Source organism: Calypte anna, chromosome 1, assembly GCF_003957555.1.
Source record: "Calypte anna isolate BGI_N300 chromosome 1, bCalAnn1_v1.p, whole genome shotgun sequence".
Taxonomy (NCBI): domain Eukaryota; kingdom Metazoa; phylum Chordata; class Aves; order Apodiformes; family Trochilidae; genus Calypte; species Calypte anna.
The window spans coordinates 146748421-146764547 of NC_044244.1; the positions used below are offsets into that span (position 1 = coordinate 146748421).

General features: G+C 34.6%; 1 protein-coding gene across 7 annotated transcripts in view; it reads left to right on the plus strand.

Annotated features, from left to right (window-relative positions):
• The window catches only part of DOCK9 (dedicator of cytokinesis 9), a 124575-nt gene that overhangs the window by 84256 nt on the left and 24192 nt on the right, over positions 1-16127 (plus strand). For 4 of the 7 annotated variants that reach the window (XM_030465047.1, XM_030464696.1, XM_030464912.1 and 1 more), the window contains exons 33-39: positions 702-822; positions 1878-2011; positions 5108-5222; positions 6408-6474; positions 8868-8915; positions 10681-10817; positions 14616-14731. In XM_030465047.1, the coding sequence (XP_030320907.1) occupies positions 702-822; positions 1878-2011; positions 5108-5222; positions 6408-6474; positions 8868-8915; positions 10681-10817; positions 14616-14731 (738 nt within the window). Of the gene's footprint in view, positions 1-701; positions 823-1877; positions 2012-5107; positions 5223-6407; positions 6475-8867; positions 8916-10680; positions 10818-11324; positions 11369-14615; positions 14732-16127 lie in introns of all 7 variants that reach the window. The other 3 variants (XM_030464773.1, XM_030464849.1, XM_030464970.1) reach the window with 1 other exon arrangement.

The window sequence follows — 16127 nt, forward strand, 5'->3', positions numbered from 1 at the left end:
TTTTTCATCTTATTTTTCCAGTTCAGTTCAATACTGAAATAAGTGTGCCAAGTTAAAAAAATTTCTAGAAATTGGAGAATAATTTTTAACCCTGAAGGAGTGTGATTTTTTGGAACAGCTGAACTCCAAGAGGACTACAGGAGAAGGAATTCAAATGGAATTTCTAATGGTGTATATTGCTATATGATAGTTGCAAGTGTTTAAGGCCAGGTTGGATGGGGTTTGGGCAACCTGATATGTAATGGAAATTGTCCCTGCCTGTGGCAGTAGGACTGAAACTAGAGATCTTTAAGGTCCTTTCCAATCCAAACCATTCTGTGATACAATTATTGAATCTAAGATTTAATTATTCCAGTATTTTAATTTTGTCTGTCTTGCTATTTACCCTTTGATATTAAGAAATTGACAGTACCCTGCAACAAAAGGAATGTGTGGATTTTTGAAATAAAAGTAATATTGATAGTTTCAAAGTACTGTTTTATAGCATTTAAAATTATATGGAATGTTCACTTACTCAATATTTCCTGAGGTATCTTAAATTTTATGCTATCCCAAGCTTGTGCAAATACCTGAATATCTTATACCCTGCTTTTGAGTATAGGTAATAAAAAGATTAAGAAAGAAATTAGTAATAAAAACTGTCATACTCGGTAAGTCCATAATGTTGGAAAATAATAATCACATTTTCCTCTCTTTTTCAGAGTGCAAAGGATGATGCAATTAATTTGCCAACTGCAAGTCAGCTAGTAACACCACAAAAATCAGGAAACACATTGGATAACAACCTTCCTAAAGATCTGTTTGGTGTTATCTCTGGCATTGGTAAGCACTTTTAAAACATAAAATGAGTTTTTAAAGAGCCAGTTTCCTTTTTCATTTGTTACCAGAAATAATTATTCTATGTCCAACTCTGGTTGCTTTCTGTGTCAATACTTGAATTCTACTGCTACTTTCATTTACAGAACTCTAACACTAATCAGCTGTTCAGAGTGGAATGGAATTGATAATCTGTAAATGAGATCTTTTTAAAAGCTATTTCCTGGACAGAGCTGCTGGGTTTTTTTGTCTCCATCAAAGGTGTTAGTGCTTCTCTTGCTGAAGAGAAACAGAAGGCAAGACTGGCTTTCATCACTTAGGGCAAGAGTGCAGTTATAAATGATATTAGAGACCACCTCTATGTGGAATGCTGCTTGTACACATCTGTGGGCATCCTTCTGCCTGTCTTCTTGATGACAGACTTTTTAATAGGCCCTTTAAGAGTAAGAAAAGGGGTAGTGGTTTTAAACTAAAGGATAGGATATTTAGACTAGATGTAAGGAAGAGGTGAGGAAGATGAAACACTGGCACAAGTTGCCCAGGGAGGTGGTAGAAGCCTCTTCCCTGGAAACATTCACATTCAGACTGGGTGGGGCTTTGAACAACCTGATCTAGTTGAAGATGTCCCTGCTCTCTGCAGGAGTAGTTGGATTAAGATGGTGTTTCAAGGTCCCTTCCAACCCAAATTTTTCTGTGATTCTTAATATTTTTTTCTACTTGTTATGTGCTGTAATTAGTTGTATCTCTTACGAGTCAATTAAAAAAAATCAGATTAAAAATGAGCTTTCTTAAATATACATACTTCTTAAACTAGGTATATATGTATTGCTACGTGTGTGTTTTACATGTGTGTACCTGGCTGTATATGTTTGTGTTAGTATATACATAAATACTTTGAAACTGTAGAATAACTTTCTCATTAAAGTGACTTAATGCAGCTAGTTATTTACCTTCTTAAAAGATATATATATATTTGTTTTAGAAGTCTGACTGAAATATAGAGTGACTTTTTTCATTATATGTATACCTTGAGACTTTTATATTGTTTGGGTGTTTTTTAGCTTCCCCATACACCACATCAACTCCGAATATTAACAGCGTGAGGAATGCTGACTCACGAGGCTCTCTTATAAGCACAGACTCAGGAAACAGTCTCCCAGAAAGACACAGTGACAAGAGCAATTCCCTTGACAAGGTAAAAAAAACAAACAAACCAAAGAAAAACCCAAACTGTATTCCTAAAATTCAATCTTAATTATCATAGGTATTAGCTTCTGTAATCTCCATTGGGAATGGGCTTTCTAGAGTAACTGTAGAGCAGTATTTTATTTAAGTTTCTCTTTTGCAAAATAACTGCCTAATGGACTCTTTGTGTTGTATTTATTAACTTGTTTTGGAGAAAATACACATTTTTAATGTAGTGACACAAGCAAGTAATTATGGTTTCCTTCGATAGAGAAGGGCACTAGGTGCCCAGCACTAGGCACATGCTGAATTTTTCTTGATAGAACTGAACTCTTAGTTAGGAGAGATTCTTTGAGGTTCTGGAGACCTTCTTTCTGTCTATACACAATAGATACACTGATTTTAAAATGTTTAAAAAAGAGTTGCTGTGCTGCCCCTAAGTGATTTCTTATATATTAATTAGACTTTTCTACAAATCAGGAGTTGTGGCTGCAGACTCTATGAGGTTTTCAGTCATGTCTTTCTAGAGCTTGTGTTGCTATTGATCACATTTGATTTTCTTAGTTCTTGTTGTGCAAGCCACAACATGTTAACTTTTTCCCCTTGACTCTGACATGCCTTCGTGTGGCAGAGAGAGAAGCTTCTCAGAAGGCACTCTTCTCATGTCATGCGCCCTAACGGAGGAGAAGAAGAAAGTTTTCAGCTTGCAAAGAGAAATCGTGTTACTATGGATTTTTCACTTCTGACAATTCCAGCTTTGCCAGAGAAAAATTTGCATGCAGCTTTCTCTCTTCAGTTACAAGAAGTATTTGGTTTTTTGTGCTTGATACATAGTTAGGCTTCTGAGTGGAAGTGTGTGATCAGTAGTTTTGCCAGTTCTTTGCAACAGTTGAATCTCAAGGCATATACGTACAATGCAACCATGAAATGCCAAATCTGAAATAGTTAATGTATGGGATTTAATTTAAGCATAAAAATCCAATCAGTTTAAATATCAGCAGAATTTGAGTCTTAAGGTGTTTAATATAAATAGAACTAAAAAGTCCTCTTTGACATTGAGCAAGTAAATAAATATTTTGTGCGAACACTGTTGCTAAATGGCAATGCTGTCATCTATTACTTAGTTGTCATGTTGTTAATTAATGATATGTAGTGGTTTTATCAAGTGGAAGGGTTTTCAAAGGAGTCAATATCCTTTGAAAATCCTACTATGGTGTGGCAATTTAGGTAATACAGTATTTGTCTTGCATGCTTTTAATATTTTCCCTGAATAATACTTAGTCCTGGCTTCTTATATTTTGATATTCCAACTTTCTTTGTAGTAGATCAGTTGTTCAGTGCATGTTATCTTAGATTTTTCTTTATTGCTTGATATCATTACTGAAGACTCATGTTTTTGTTCCAATTTCCTTTCAGAATAAGTTTTAGAACGATATTTTTGGAATCAATTGGAAAATTATCAGTTTCTATTTTGTAGAATATTTTATAGGTGATTGACATGATTTTTAATTTAACCTTGTTGAGTACCTATCACCCTACTTTTATCCATGTACGTATTCCATTATTTTAGAAGGACTATGATCTAGTACTCTGGACAGTATCAAGAAGTCTAGAATACTAAAATTCTTTTTCTGCTCTGCTCCTCATTAATTGCCCTCTATTTGAGTATCCATAAAGCACCTCCCTATTCACCAAATATATATTGTGAGGTCTCTAGAATCTGTAGTAATCAGGCCTATATATAGGTGTCCATTTCCTCCTATATTACATTCACTTTTAGCTAGTATTAATAGTAGTTTCCCAGTTGCACTGCACATCCATTCAGTGGCTAGTATGTGACAGATGAACTCAGGTTGTTTTTAGGAGAGCAATTCTTCCCTTTTACATGGAATTCATTAAAGGGCTCAGCAGTGAATTGATGTGTATCTTGTGAAAAGTTGCCTCATGGATTAGCATGTCTTCTGCTTTCCACAGGGAATGTTCCTGGCAGGGTTGTTGTACCCTTGATGTATTGGCACTTCTCTGTGAGACCAAGTCCTTTCCCCCTTGAGTCTATGTTTTTATCTTAATTTTTTCCTAATTTTGCTATAGAGGATTTCTTCTAACACCAGTTCTTGAAAAGGTCATGGAGATAAGATCATCCAACTTTCTTGTAGATACCAAAGGGTTACACAGATCAATTGTACCAGACTACTGACTCTACAGAAAACGTATTAAATGTCTGGTTCATTTTCCATTTTCATAAGTGGCCTCATATTGAAAGTGAGAATTAGGCACTAAAAAGGGCATAATTTAAACATTTATGTAGCATATCTGTAAAAGCCTTAGACTGAGGATTTTAACACTTGTTTGTATGGGAATTAATCATTTACTGAAAAGTCTCTGATTAAACTTTAGTTTATAAATTATCAGACTTTTATTTTTGCTTTTATTTTTGCAGACATTTTGAAAGATCAGTTACGGGTTTTTTCTTACTGGTCAGACTGTAGTATTGATGATTGCTGATTAACTTCCCACAGATGTAGGAACTGTATAAACAAAAAGAGTGGGGAGAAAGATTATAATCTTTTTTTAATGCAAGGACAAGTTACTTATCAGTATTTTCTTATCTTCCAGAATGCATGTTATTGCCATTCATGTGTGCTTTCCTTGGTGTTCTTGCATCTTTTAATGAAAAGAAATTTGTAGAGGCAGGTCTGGTTACTGTTCAGCATAAAGTCTCTTGAAACACAAAGGAGTATGTGTGTATCACCTAAAAGTAGCATTTGTTTTTCAAGTATTTAATCTAAATAAAAGAGGCATGCTTGAGTTTTACAATATGGCTATCCGTGTATAATTAACGATGAATAATCACCTTTAGGTAACCTTTCCTCTTACTCCTCCCTTTGGGGGAAAAAACATACAAAGAAAGAAATAAAAATAAACAAAGGTAAAGAGGCTTAATTTGGTATACTTCATAAGTGTAACATGTTTTTGTGATCTGTCTCTACATGAAACATTTTTGTCTCCATTTTGAGATCTTTTTTTGTTTGCAGGAATTAAGGCACTTTAAAACATTTTTGTTCTTAAGAACTCTTTGACCATAATATGTCTGTTTTCTTTTCAGAACCAGCAGAGCAGCACTTTAGGAAGTTCTGTAGTTCGATGTGACAAACTTGAACAAGCTGAAATCAAAAGTCTTCTCATGTGTTTCATTCATATTCTAAGAAGTATGTCAGAAGGTAGGTAATGCCACCTATTTTTCATAAATTCACAATCATATTTTTACTTTATGCCCATGATTTTAATACCGTCTCAAAATCATCAGAATATTTAAGGCATAGGTACCACGCTGTGCTGTGTTTTACAGATATGTGTGACTGATCAAATTAAACTCTGTAAGCATTACAGAAGTGTGATAAGCATTAAACAGTCATTAGTTCTTCAAAGTATGAGACTAAGTAAAGGACTTGGTAATGAAGCAGATACTTTTGTGTGATTGTACAATCCAGTTTAGAAAATGGAAGTGAAGAATTGTTCTCTGACTAGGCCATTACCCTGTTCTGTAGAATATCCTGTCTGACAGAGAACAAAATCACTTGATCATTTTGTATATTTCCATTGGAAAGTGGAAGTGGTTTCCATTTTCATATTAGTGATTCTTCATTCTCCTTGCATGTTTATTGAAATCATTCAGTTTCTGGAAGAGCCATTATCTCAGAGAAGGTTACGGAGGTGTACACTTCATGAGTGGCAAATCTTAGTTTTGTATTAGGATCCCTCAAATCAGAAGCATCTCTATCCTTGTTTAATTTTTAAAAAGAGGGCAACTCCTTTTTGTTAAAAACACTGAATTTTTCAACTTGCACTAAAGAGATCAAATGCAGTTAATGTATTTTCTGTGTCTATTCTGATGCTGATTTCTAAAAATTAAGTCTACGTAGTTCTTCATCTCTAATTTATTACACAATCACGAATGAGAATTGTAAGTTTAATGAGTATTCAATATTCAGTCACACCATTAGACTTTCTTGTTATTGCGTCAGTATTATTTTATGTGTTTCAATTAGCAAGAATAGTAAAACTAATATATTTTTCACTATTTTACACTTTTAAATATTTAAAAAATAGTTAACATTTCTAGGAAATTCAAGTTAAAATTTATAAAAGCACAATGGGGATTTTTTTATCTCAAATTTTTGGCCACAATTCTCCTGGGAAATAAAAAGTGTCAAATAAACCTTGTCAGACATCTTTGTAATAATTTTGAATTTGTTAGCTAATTTTTGGCAAAAGAGAACAACAGGCCATTTTTAGAGTCTTCAAATCCTCATTATCTGAAAGCTAAGAAGTGATATTAACTCTTCTAATTTTTTTTGTGTGTGTACTGCCTTTGTCTTGTTTTTAATGTTTTTTCATTTTCCTAGATGCATTGTTTGCATACTGGAACAAGGCTACAAAGTCTGAACTGATGGACTTTTTCACGATTACAGAGTAAGATTTTCATTGAGTTTGTTATGAAATCATACATTTTGCTATGCTGTTAAAAATATGAATGTGGGTATAACTGAGTATATATATTTTTAATTTTGTTTGAAAAACAAGACATCTTGGTCCGTTCAGTTCCATGGTAGTTTTTGGAATAAGGCTCTAAAGAAGTGATCTCAGGATGTTCCTGAGCAGTGACCAGAGCTCAGAATATTGCCATGTTGATGGAAGAGGAACCAACTGTCTCATTACCTGTCTGCATTAAGCATCTTTTGCCATTCTGCAAGGGGAAATATATAGGATGAATCCAGTATTTGTTATCCTTGTTTAAACTTAATATGTTTATTCATGAGAACTGATGGATACATTAATAAAAAGGAAATAAGGTGCTGTTTGCTTGGAGTGTTGGGCCACTGAGGCTTTCTGTTTGCCTTGCTGTTTCACTGGACTGCTTTCCTTTGTTTCTGTAGCAGATGCTCAATCAAAGTAATATCAGTTGTTAGTTGTGTTATGAAATGTGCTATTCAAGGTCTATTTTAGGAACATGTTATAGATAGTGTCTTAACTCATCATCTGAGTACATCTGGTGTGATACTGATTGTACCAGAGGCAAAACTAAACAAGTAGATGGGTCCACTTTGTAGACACTGAAGCTTGAGGTGTAAACCAAACAGAATGAATGGCAAACAGTGCTTTGCCTTTAGATACTTCTTATTTCCGGACTAGATAGGATTTCTTTGTGATCAAGTCAGTAATCTCAAATTACTAATTATCAAAGCAGATTTCCATCATAATAGCAGCCTATGGACTACAGAATAAAATTGCTATCTCATTAGTGCTTTGGATGATATCACAGTTCCTTAAGCTAGAGGAGTAGCAAGAGTCATAAAAGTATATACCTCCCAGTTCTAGGTGTATTTTGCCAATGCAAATAACATCTGTTTTGATGGTGATTTTTATTAATACAGGTCGTCACAGTAGTTTTTCATAACCTCATTAAGACAGTGTTTATGGTAGGTAGGTAGGTGGGTACTTGCCTTACAAAGATGTTTTTCTGACAAACACAGAATCTAAAAAAAGACAAATATATCATAAGAGGGAATTGAGGTTAGCTTTCAAATAGAGTGGTAGGTTTGAGGGAGGCAAACACCATTCTGACTCCACAGTTCAGAGACTTAAGTTGTACTTAAGGTCTGAGTACAAAATGGAGCTGAATTGAAGATTTGCCAGTCTTCTGGGTCATTCACAACTGGCACATGGGAGAACCTGAAACCTGGCTTTCAGTTTGGATTTACCCTTTCAACACCTTCTAGAATGTTCCTACTGGAGGGACAGGGAAGTTGCATTATGTGCATTCTGAATTATCAGGATAATTACCTACAGTGGGAAGAGTCAAAATAATTATTACAGCCTCCAATCACACCATTTTTTTTTTTATTTGAAGTGTGACTTCTAGTTTATTTTAGTCATCAGTGTTGCGTACTTCCCATTTCTGAAGACAACCAGAGGCACCTGGCAAACTAGGTTATACCCTCAACTTTCTTGCTGGATCTGAATCAATAGTATTGTGGTTCTTTAAAATATAATTTCATAGTGAAGTATAGATACTTTTTTTTTTTAAATGAAAAATTATTTTGGGGAATTTGCCATTATCATCTTACTGTAAAAGTGAAGTCCCTCTACAGAATAGGTCTGTCAGAAACCCTCTAGTTATTATCCTAGAATCTGGAGACTTTATAAAACAAAACGAAACACCACAACAAAACAAAAAATCCCAACCCATAACCAGGAATGTTTAGTCCTCAGGGAAAAAGTCTCAAAATGTATTGCCCTTATTTTGAACCCTTATACACATTTTGCAAAATATGTCTATGTATGTAATGTCTGGTTTTCTCTTTGCTTCCATTCTTGGTATTGTTTGTCCTGGATTTCTGCTCATTTGTAAATAACTAACTATGGGGCTTATTTCACATAATGAAATTTTGTCTGTGGTAGTTGAGGCTAAACATTTCTTCTCTGTAAATATTAAAAATCTGTAACAGACCAAGCACTTGAACTCACCATTTACAGAGTTCTAATGCATTTTGGTTTTCACCATTTCATTGCTCTAACCTGTCACTATTAGACTGACAGTAGTTGTTTTGATTCAAAGTGTTGAGATAGGTGTGCTCCGGAGGCAACCATACCCTTTTACTGTTAATCCCAGTTTGCCCAAAACAACCACCATCTATGATTTCAGAAGACCAATTTTAACCTTTTCTTGGTTTGGGGACTGGAAGAGAATTGTAAGGGTAGGAAAAATAAATAAGTTTTATGATGTAAGAGTTGAATAAGTCCAGTGTAAAACAATCTTTTCTAGTTTATATAAATGTTGCTTCTCTGACTTGTGTTCTCTGCAGAGTATGCTTACATCAGTTCCAGTACATGGGCAAACGATACATAGCCAGGTACTGTGTGGAATTTAAATTTTGCTGTCTTGTTCACTAAGAATAACAGTGTGTGTCAAATATGCCTTGAACCTTTATTGCAAATAAATTGCATGAGTAGAAGAGGCATTGTGAAATGATGAGTAACAGTTGGAAGTAACCTGGTTACTATATCAACAATCTGTAATCTGTCTTGAGAGTCTGGTGTATGTTTAGGAATGATGTGCATGTGTGTGTTGTGTTTATCAGTTACTTTAGAATCCACCCCTAAGTACTATCTCTTAGAGCACTTTTTTAACTTGAAATTGGGTCTTTAGGGAAGAAATTTTATTGTTTGTTTTGTTTATTCACTTGGCCATAAAGCCAAGTCCTTTGAAATGTTTTGGACACTTTATATGTACACTTTTTACTGAAAGGTGAGTAGTGAACATTCCAATGCTGGTGGTTTTCAATTCCAAGTCTGAAGTACTATTAGGTACCTGTACGTTCTCACTGAAGGCTGTTTAGGAGAAAATATGTAGAAGTCAAACATTTACTAAGATATTTTACTATCTTTACATTAATCTGGATCTTAATGTGAAGTAGTTTTCTTATAGAGTAAAATCTACTTGTTTAGGCCTTATGCTGTGGTTGACATGGTAATACATTTACAGTTACTGACCCTCCTGAATTCAGTGAGAAAACTGTTGCTGACTGTGGCTGGTAAAGTATTGTAACTGTTAGGTTCTTTGCTTTTAATTTAGAGTTAATGGGATGTGAACCTCTTTTGACAAACAACAAACTTGCCTATAGTCTTGGAAATTTACAAAAAAAAATAATCAAAGGCCAAAATAAGCTGTATTTCTCAAGGGTTTTATTTCAACCTTTGTGCTTAAAGGTACTTAAAACTCTGAATTACAGGAGTCTGCTATTTTCAGGCTTTTTCTAAAAATTCTTCAAGCTAATTTATTTGTCTACTTTGTAGAGAAGACTACCAAACTTCCTTTTTGTTGACTGATCACTTAGTCTGTGTACTGCATGTTACAGCTATAGAAATCATCTGGTGTTGTGCAGAGATACTGAATTTTCCTAATATATGTAGCTTTCTATTCTTTCACATTGTCATTACACTAAAATATATCACGGTCAATGCACGTTGTCTTAAAATACATGAATGACAAAGAATTGAAGAGGACAGGGAGCTCTGTAATTCAAGCACTGGTTTTCATTTTTCATCAGCTCTGGTGGTGGTACTCAATAGGAGGTTAACCTGTACTGATTGCTAACACAGATCACTTTTCTGTTTTCTTCACTTGATTGCTGCAAGTTTAACATAGTATATGGCTCTTCTCCCTTCCTGCTTGGGTAAGATGTACATCATAATACCTCGGTTAATTCCTGCTCTCTTGTTGCATGTTTGCTTTTTAATTTTACCACTGTGTGTTGTTCTAAATTTTTTTTTCCTAAATTTTTTTACAATCAAAATAGAAGATTTTGTGTTGGATTCTGAATATTTTCAGAATACTGATGCTCTCAAATATTTATGTTTTCAAAAGCTCTGAAGAAGTAAATTTATCACTGCAGAGCAACTGCTTGTGTGCTTTTGCTTTCATGCTTTGAAGTTTTAAGAAAGAGTTTGCTGTGATGCTTTTTTAAAGCTACCTATTTTTGTTTGATAAATAAAAGAGGAAATAGGTTGCATTGCAGTTCTTTCTATAAAACTTCTTCTGCTTAACTAACACGTCCTGTCTTGCTGCAGTTTGACATGTCTAACTTTTGCTTCTATCCCATTTCACCCACCTTGCAGGAACCAGGAGGGGTTGGGATCCATAGTTCATGATCGAAAATCTCAGACATTACCTGTTTCCCGTAACAGAACAGGAATGATGCATGCCAGATTGCAGCAGCTGAGCAGCCTGGATAACTCTCTGACTTTTAACCACAGTAAGTCTCATGACATGGTAACATTCATCATCCTCAACCAGTACCACAACACCAGAGAAAGGTCCCAGAGTCACACCAGTGCATTTCAATGATTCTTATTGTTCTAGGTAAAACGAATGGCAGGAATCAGTCAGTGGTCTGTTTCCTGCTGTGTGATAGAACAATCAGTGCTGGCTGATGCCATAACATGGAGGATGGTTAACTACAGCAAATGTTAAAATAGTATTTGAAATTGTTTTTAATTATTTGCACTTCAACTTTGTGCTGCAGTTACAAAATGCACGTATTTTTTTTATTTGCTTTACTGCACATAATTTTTCCCCCACTTGGACTTTGAAGCGATTCTTCTAAAAGTAAAAATATGCACTTTACCCATATCTCCATGTTCTGACATCCCCAAAGGAGAAATAATTTTCTTAGATTTTCTACAGAGGTTGTGAAGCCCGTGATTTAGTTTGTCTGGAAATGAAAAAGCGTCCAATAATGAAGTGATTTTTCTGTTTTCAGTGTGAGAAAGATATCAAGTATTCTTGGAATTTCTGTAGACAATGGTAAGATTTAATCAGGTTGAAGTCAGCTTGTATAAGACTGCTGTATTGAAAACTAAATCTGCTTATGGCCTATCTTTTTGAACATGCTGCTCTTAAATTGCAAAATCCTAAAGTATTCTGAAGCACCATTTTTCATTTTTCAGCCTAAAAAACCAATGAAATTGGTTGACTAATACCATGAAATACAACACTGACACTGAAAAGAATTGCGTGCAGTAAATCAACTTGTTGACATAACATTATGTTCCCTGTGTTCATCTTTTTGTTTCCCAAGGCATATCTAACTGTTCCTTAAAATCTTTTAGCTCGTTATCTGTTATATAAAGCAGCAGGTAGCCCAGTTCCACAAGACTTACCTCCATGGTCTAGTGGAAAACGGGGAGGGAAGGGGGAACAAAAAAAAACCCCAAAACCCCCAAAATAAACAAAAAAACCCCAAAACAAAACAACCAAAAAGCCTACAAAACAACAACAAAAAAAGAACCAAAACCAACCCCAAGCTGAGTTTATAAATACCTGTTTCGATGTAAGAAATCAAATTATTTTATTCTAAAAATGTCAGAAAACTGCCTGTGCAAATTACTTTTTTTGCCCTTTTAATCAGTCTGCTACCATAATTTCTAGAGATTTTTTTGATACACAGAAGCCTTTTACACTATGACTCCATATTGTAAGGTTAAATACTTTGTAGATAAAGACTAATTTAAAAAAATAATCTCTTGGGAATAAATAACACAGCTGTTTCTGAACCCTGTGCAAAGAGATTTCATACTTCAGAGCTTGACAAAGTTTACTGATTTTAGGAAACAGTGAGCTGAAAGATTTTAATAAATGCATGCTTATGTTAAAAGAAGCTTTCTGCTTTTCTCCATCTGAAGGAAATTACAAAGGAATGTGTCTCATTCAGATAACTTTGCATAAAGTGATAACACTGTGGGGTTTTTTAATGTTGGACAGTTAATGAGCATCAGAATGTTACACCTTGTTTTGACCAGGGTTTTTTTCTAAGTGAAAATCTGTTGCTGTAAATCATGTCAAATGTGAAATTGATGGTTTTTCTATCTTTGGTCTTGTTGTTGTCTGACTATTAGGTTTTTTTTGATTGTCAATCTGACTGTGTTGTGAATCCAAAGTAGATGTCAGAACTTGAATAAATCTTGTAGGTATCTTATAAGGTATACATATAGGAATGACATACCTGGTGGAAGTAATTGCTTTTCCAGTTCCTAATGTCATGACTCTTTGACAAGATAGTTGTCTGTGAATGCAAATTATAAATTTAATTTCTCTGTTTCAAATCATTTAAGGAAGGAATATAACTGAAATAGTGTTGTAAGTCTTATTTCATACATCTGAGGAATTTCAATATAGTTTTATGCCTAAGTATGAAAGGAATTAGAAAGTTCTGTTCAAATTTCTAAAGCATCTCAGTACAGACCACAAGAATATTCATTTTTATGCATGTTGTTGGGACTAGAGGAGAGGAGGTTGGTCAGTAGGAAAGTGGAAATATCCTGAAATACAAGAGATGTATCCTGATCAGTAATAGCAGTGTATGATCACTGACAAGCTCATAATCATAGAGATAATCCCCTTTTAAATGTAGTTATGCTGCAGTAGTGTGAATGTATGGGTGCATGTTCATGAGTGTCCAAGCAAATGTCCCTATTACATGCAGCAATTGTAGTTCCATAGTTTCTTTTTTTTAAGTTGCATTGGAAAAATGGAATCCCTGATGTTAACTATACACTATTATCTCTAAAATAGTAGCAAATTGAAACAATGATAGTTATCAGTAGGGGTGTGGAGAAAGCACTAAGTCAGTCTTCTGTCTCATCAAACTGATCATTCCTTTAAGTTTACATCCTGCCCAAAGCTTCTCTCTAGTAATAATGAGGAGTAATTGATCAGTGACCTTCTTATTTGTTTGCTCTAAATTATTTATGTGAAGAACAAAATTCTAACTGCTTGGAATCCTGTCCACTGACTACAGGTTTTACTTAGTGTTTTTAATAAACCTCACACCTTTCCTCTTCTCTGGAAGACCAAGCAAATTATTTCTTTAAAGAGTATTTCCCCTTTCCTCAATGCAGTTCTCAAAACAGCCTCAAACATTCAAAACGATCTCAAAATATTCAAAGAATAAAAATATCTTTCTCTGAATTTCTTTAAGGAAAAGAACACTTTCACTGAAAGAAAAATATTTGGCAAATGGCTGTTTTGTTAGAATTTGCTTTCAAATGCCAGTCATTCATATGCATCATTACAGATGTGAAGGATGTATTTGGATTGAAACCACAAAGAAAATATATGGGACAAGAAGGAGGTGGAGGCAGAGAGAATGCAAATTATGATAGAATAGAGATGTGCACTTCATGAAAAAGTAATGTATAAATCCAAAGAAATTGTTGGTTATGGGTGTGCATGAGTAGTTCAGCCAGGAAAGTGAAGAAGTGCTGAAAGAAGTGGCCAGGTGTCATAGAAGAAAAATTTCTTGGGCTCAACTTGTCATTCATGCAGTGATGCCAAGTTGACTCTAAATCTAAGAGTCCAGACCAAATTTTTATAAAGCAGCCAGGGGTATGTTTGTCAATCTCTTTCTTAAAGGTCAGTCTTAGGTTACATACCATATTGTAATCATTACTGAGGCAGGATATGTTTTAAAAATTATTTAAATACTGTATGAAACTAGAAGGAATAAAATTTTTTAATTGAATATACTGCATGGTGTTGGTACAGAACAGAATTAATTACTTGGGTCTTCAGCTGCATGTAAGTTGATGATTGTATTCAGTCAACTCTTAGTGTTTTGTGTTTTTGTAATGGTTGACTTATGACTGACTTTGAGATCATTATAACATCACTAAATTACCAATACACATTTTCAGCTCTAACTCCTTTCTACTGCAGTACCTAAGAATATATACATAAGCCTTTGTACGTTTATATATATTTATATACACATGTATATATGATACATCAGTTACTGTTTTAAGTCCTGTTAAATGCTTCTGTTGTTAACATTCATACTTAATATATTTTATGATCTTGTGCAAATTATGCTAGCATAATTATATACACATATTTGAAAAATATTTAAATGCTTTTTTTCCCTGTATTGAATACTAACTTCTGTCAGGCCTTTTGCTTGTTAATCGTTTCTTAGTTCAGCAAGTCTTTTGGAAATAAGAAACATTTAAGCATTTAAGTTTATCAAGCATTTATACTTCATTTGGAATTTCTGTAGGCTATGGCCATTCAGATGCAGATGTTCTTCACCAGTCTTTACTTGAAGCAAATACTGCCACTGAAGTTTGCCTTACAATTCTGGATACTCTGTCATTATTCACAATGGCTTTTAAGGTTTGTGCTCAATTTGGTGTTAATATCTCCCATAATGATATTTCAGAAAAAAATATTTAATTTTTTTAAAATTATACTTCTGTTTTCTCATGTAGTAATACATCAATGTATTTTTAGCATTTCTAGTATTGTACTTCATTATTGTGTCATGTGAAAGCTGATAACACTTGCAGCAAAATGCTTTTCTGTAACTTTATTTCAATTTGTCCACTAATAAGACTTATTTGAGCTGTATCAGTTACTGTAGCTCTCCTGTGGAATCTTTTTATTGCATTCCCAATTGGTACTTTCTTTCTGCCTTTTTTTTTTTTTTTTTTTTTTTGAGCCTTTCCAAACATTAAAGTGAAGTTATAAAGAGGATACATAGTAGCTCTAGATTGTTTCTCCCCTGATTAGAACACAGTATCCAAATCCAAAATTGCTTGAAGAGTCAGGGGGTTTTTTGTTACCTTCAACCTACTTAAGAAAACATGAGCTTATTTATGATGTTCCTTTTTATTAGTAATTTACTTAGTTTGAGTTTAAAACTACTTCTGTTTAGACTTCATGACAGAATGGAGAATGAAGATAGCTAGTTTTAAAGATTTTAAAAAAGAATGAGCACTAAACTTTTTTCGTTATCAGCTGCCCAGAATGCTTGAAATGACAGCCCTTCAAGTTTATCTCTATGTAGTATGTTGAGAAAGTAGGTGAAATTATACCAGAATAGTCTGCAAGATCCAAACAAACCAGGTAGGAGAATCAGGAGCTTCTGTTGAATTAAGTGCACTAAAACAGATAAAATCATAGAATGGTTTTGGTTGGAATGGACCTTGAAAGATGATCTGGTCCAACCTCCCTCCCATGTGCAGGGTCATATTTCCCTAGACCAGGTTGCTTAAAGCTCTGTCTAATCTGATCTTAAACTTCCGGTGATGGGGCATCCACAGCAACCTGTTGTTACTGGGCAACCTGTTCCAGTGTCTCACCACCCTCATTTAAAAAAAACAACAAAACAAACAGCTTCTCCTTATGTTCAGTCTGAACCTACCCTCTTTTAGTTTAATAGTCTTGCCCCTTGTCCTGTCACTGTAGGCCTTCCTGAAAAGGTTCTTTCCATCTTTTATGAAAGCACCCTTTATACATGGAAAGGCCAAAGTGAGGTCTCCCAGAAGCCTTCTCTTCTCCAGACTGAACAACCCCAACTGTCTCAGCCTTTCTTCACAGAAGAACTGTTCTGGCCCTCTGACTGTTTTCATAGCTCTCTCATTGACCCACTCTAACCTAACATGTACTGGAGGTCACAGAGCAGGACATGATACACCAGGTTGGGTCTCATGAAAGCAGAGTAGAGGAGGATCACTTTCCTCAACCTGCTGCCCATGCTTCTTGTTATGCTCTCCAGGATACAATTTTT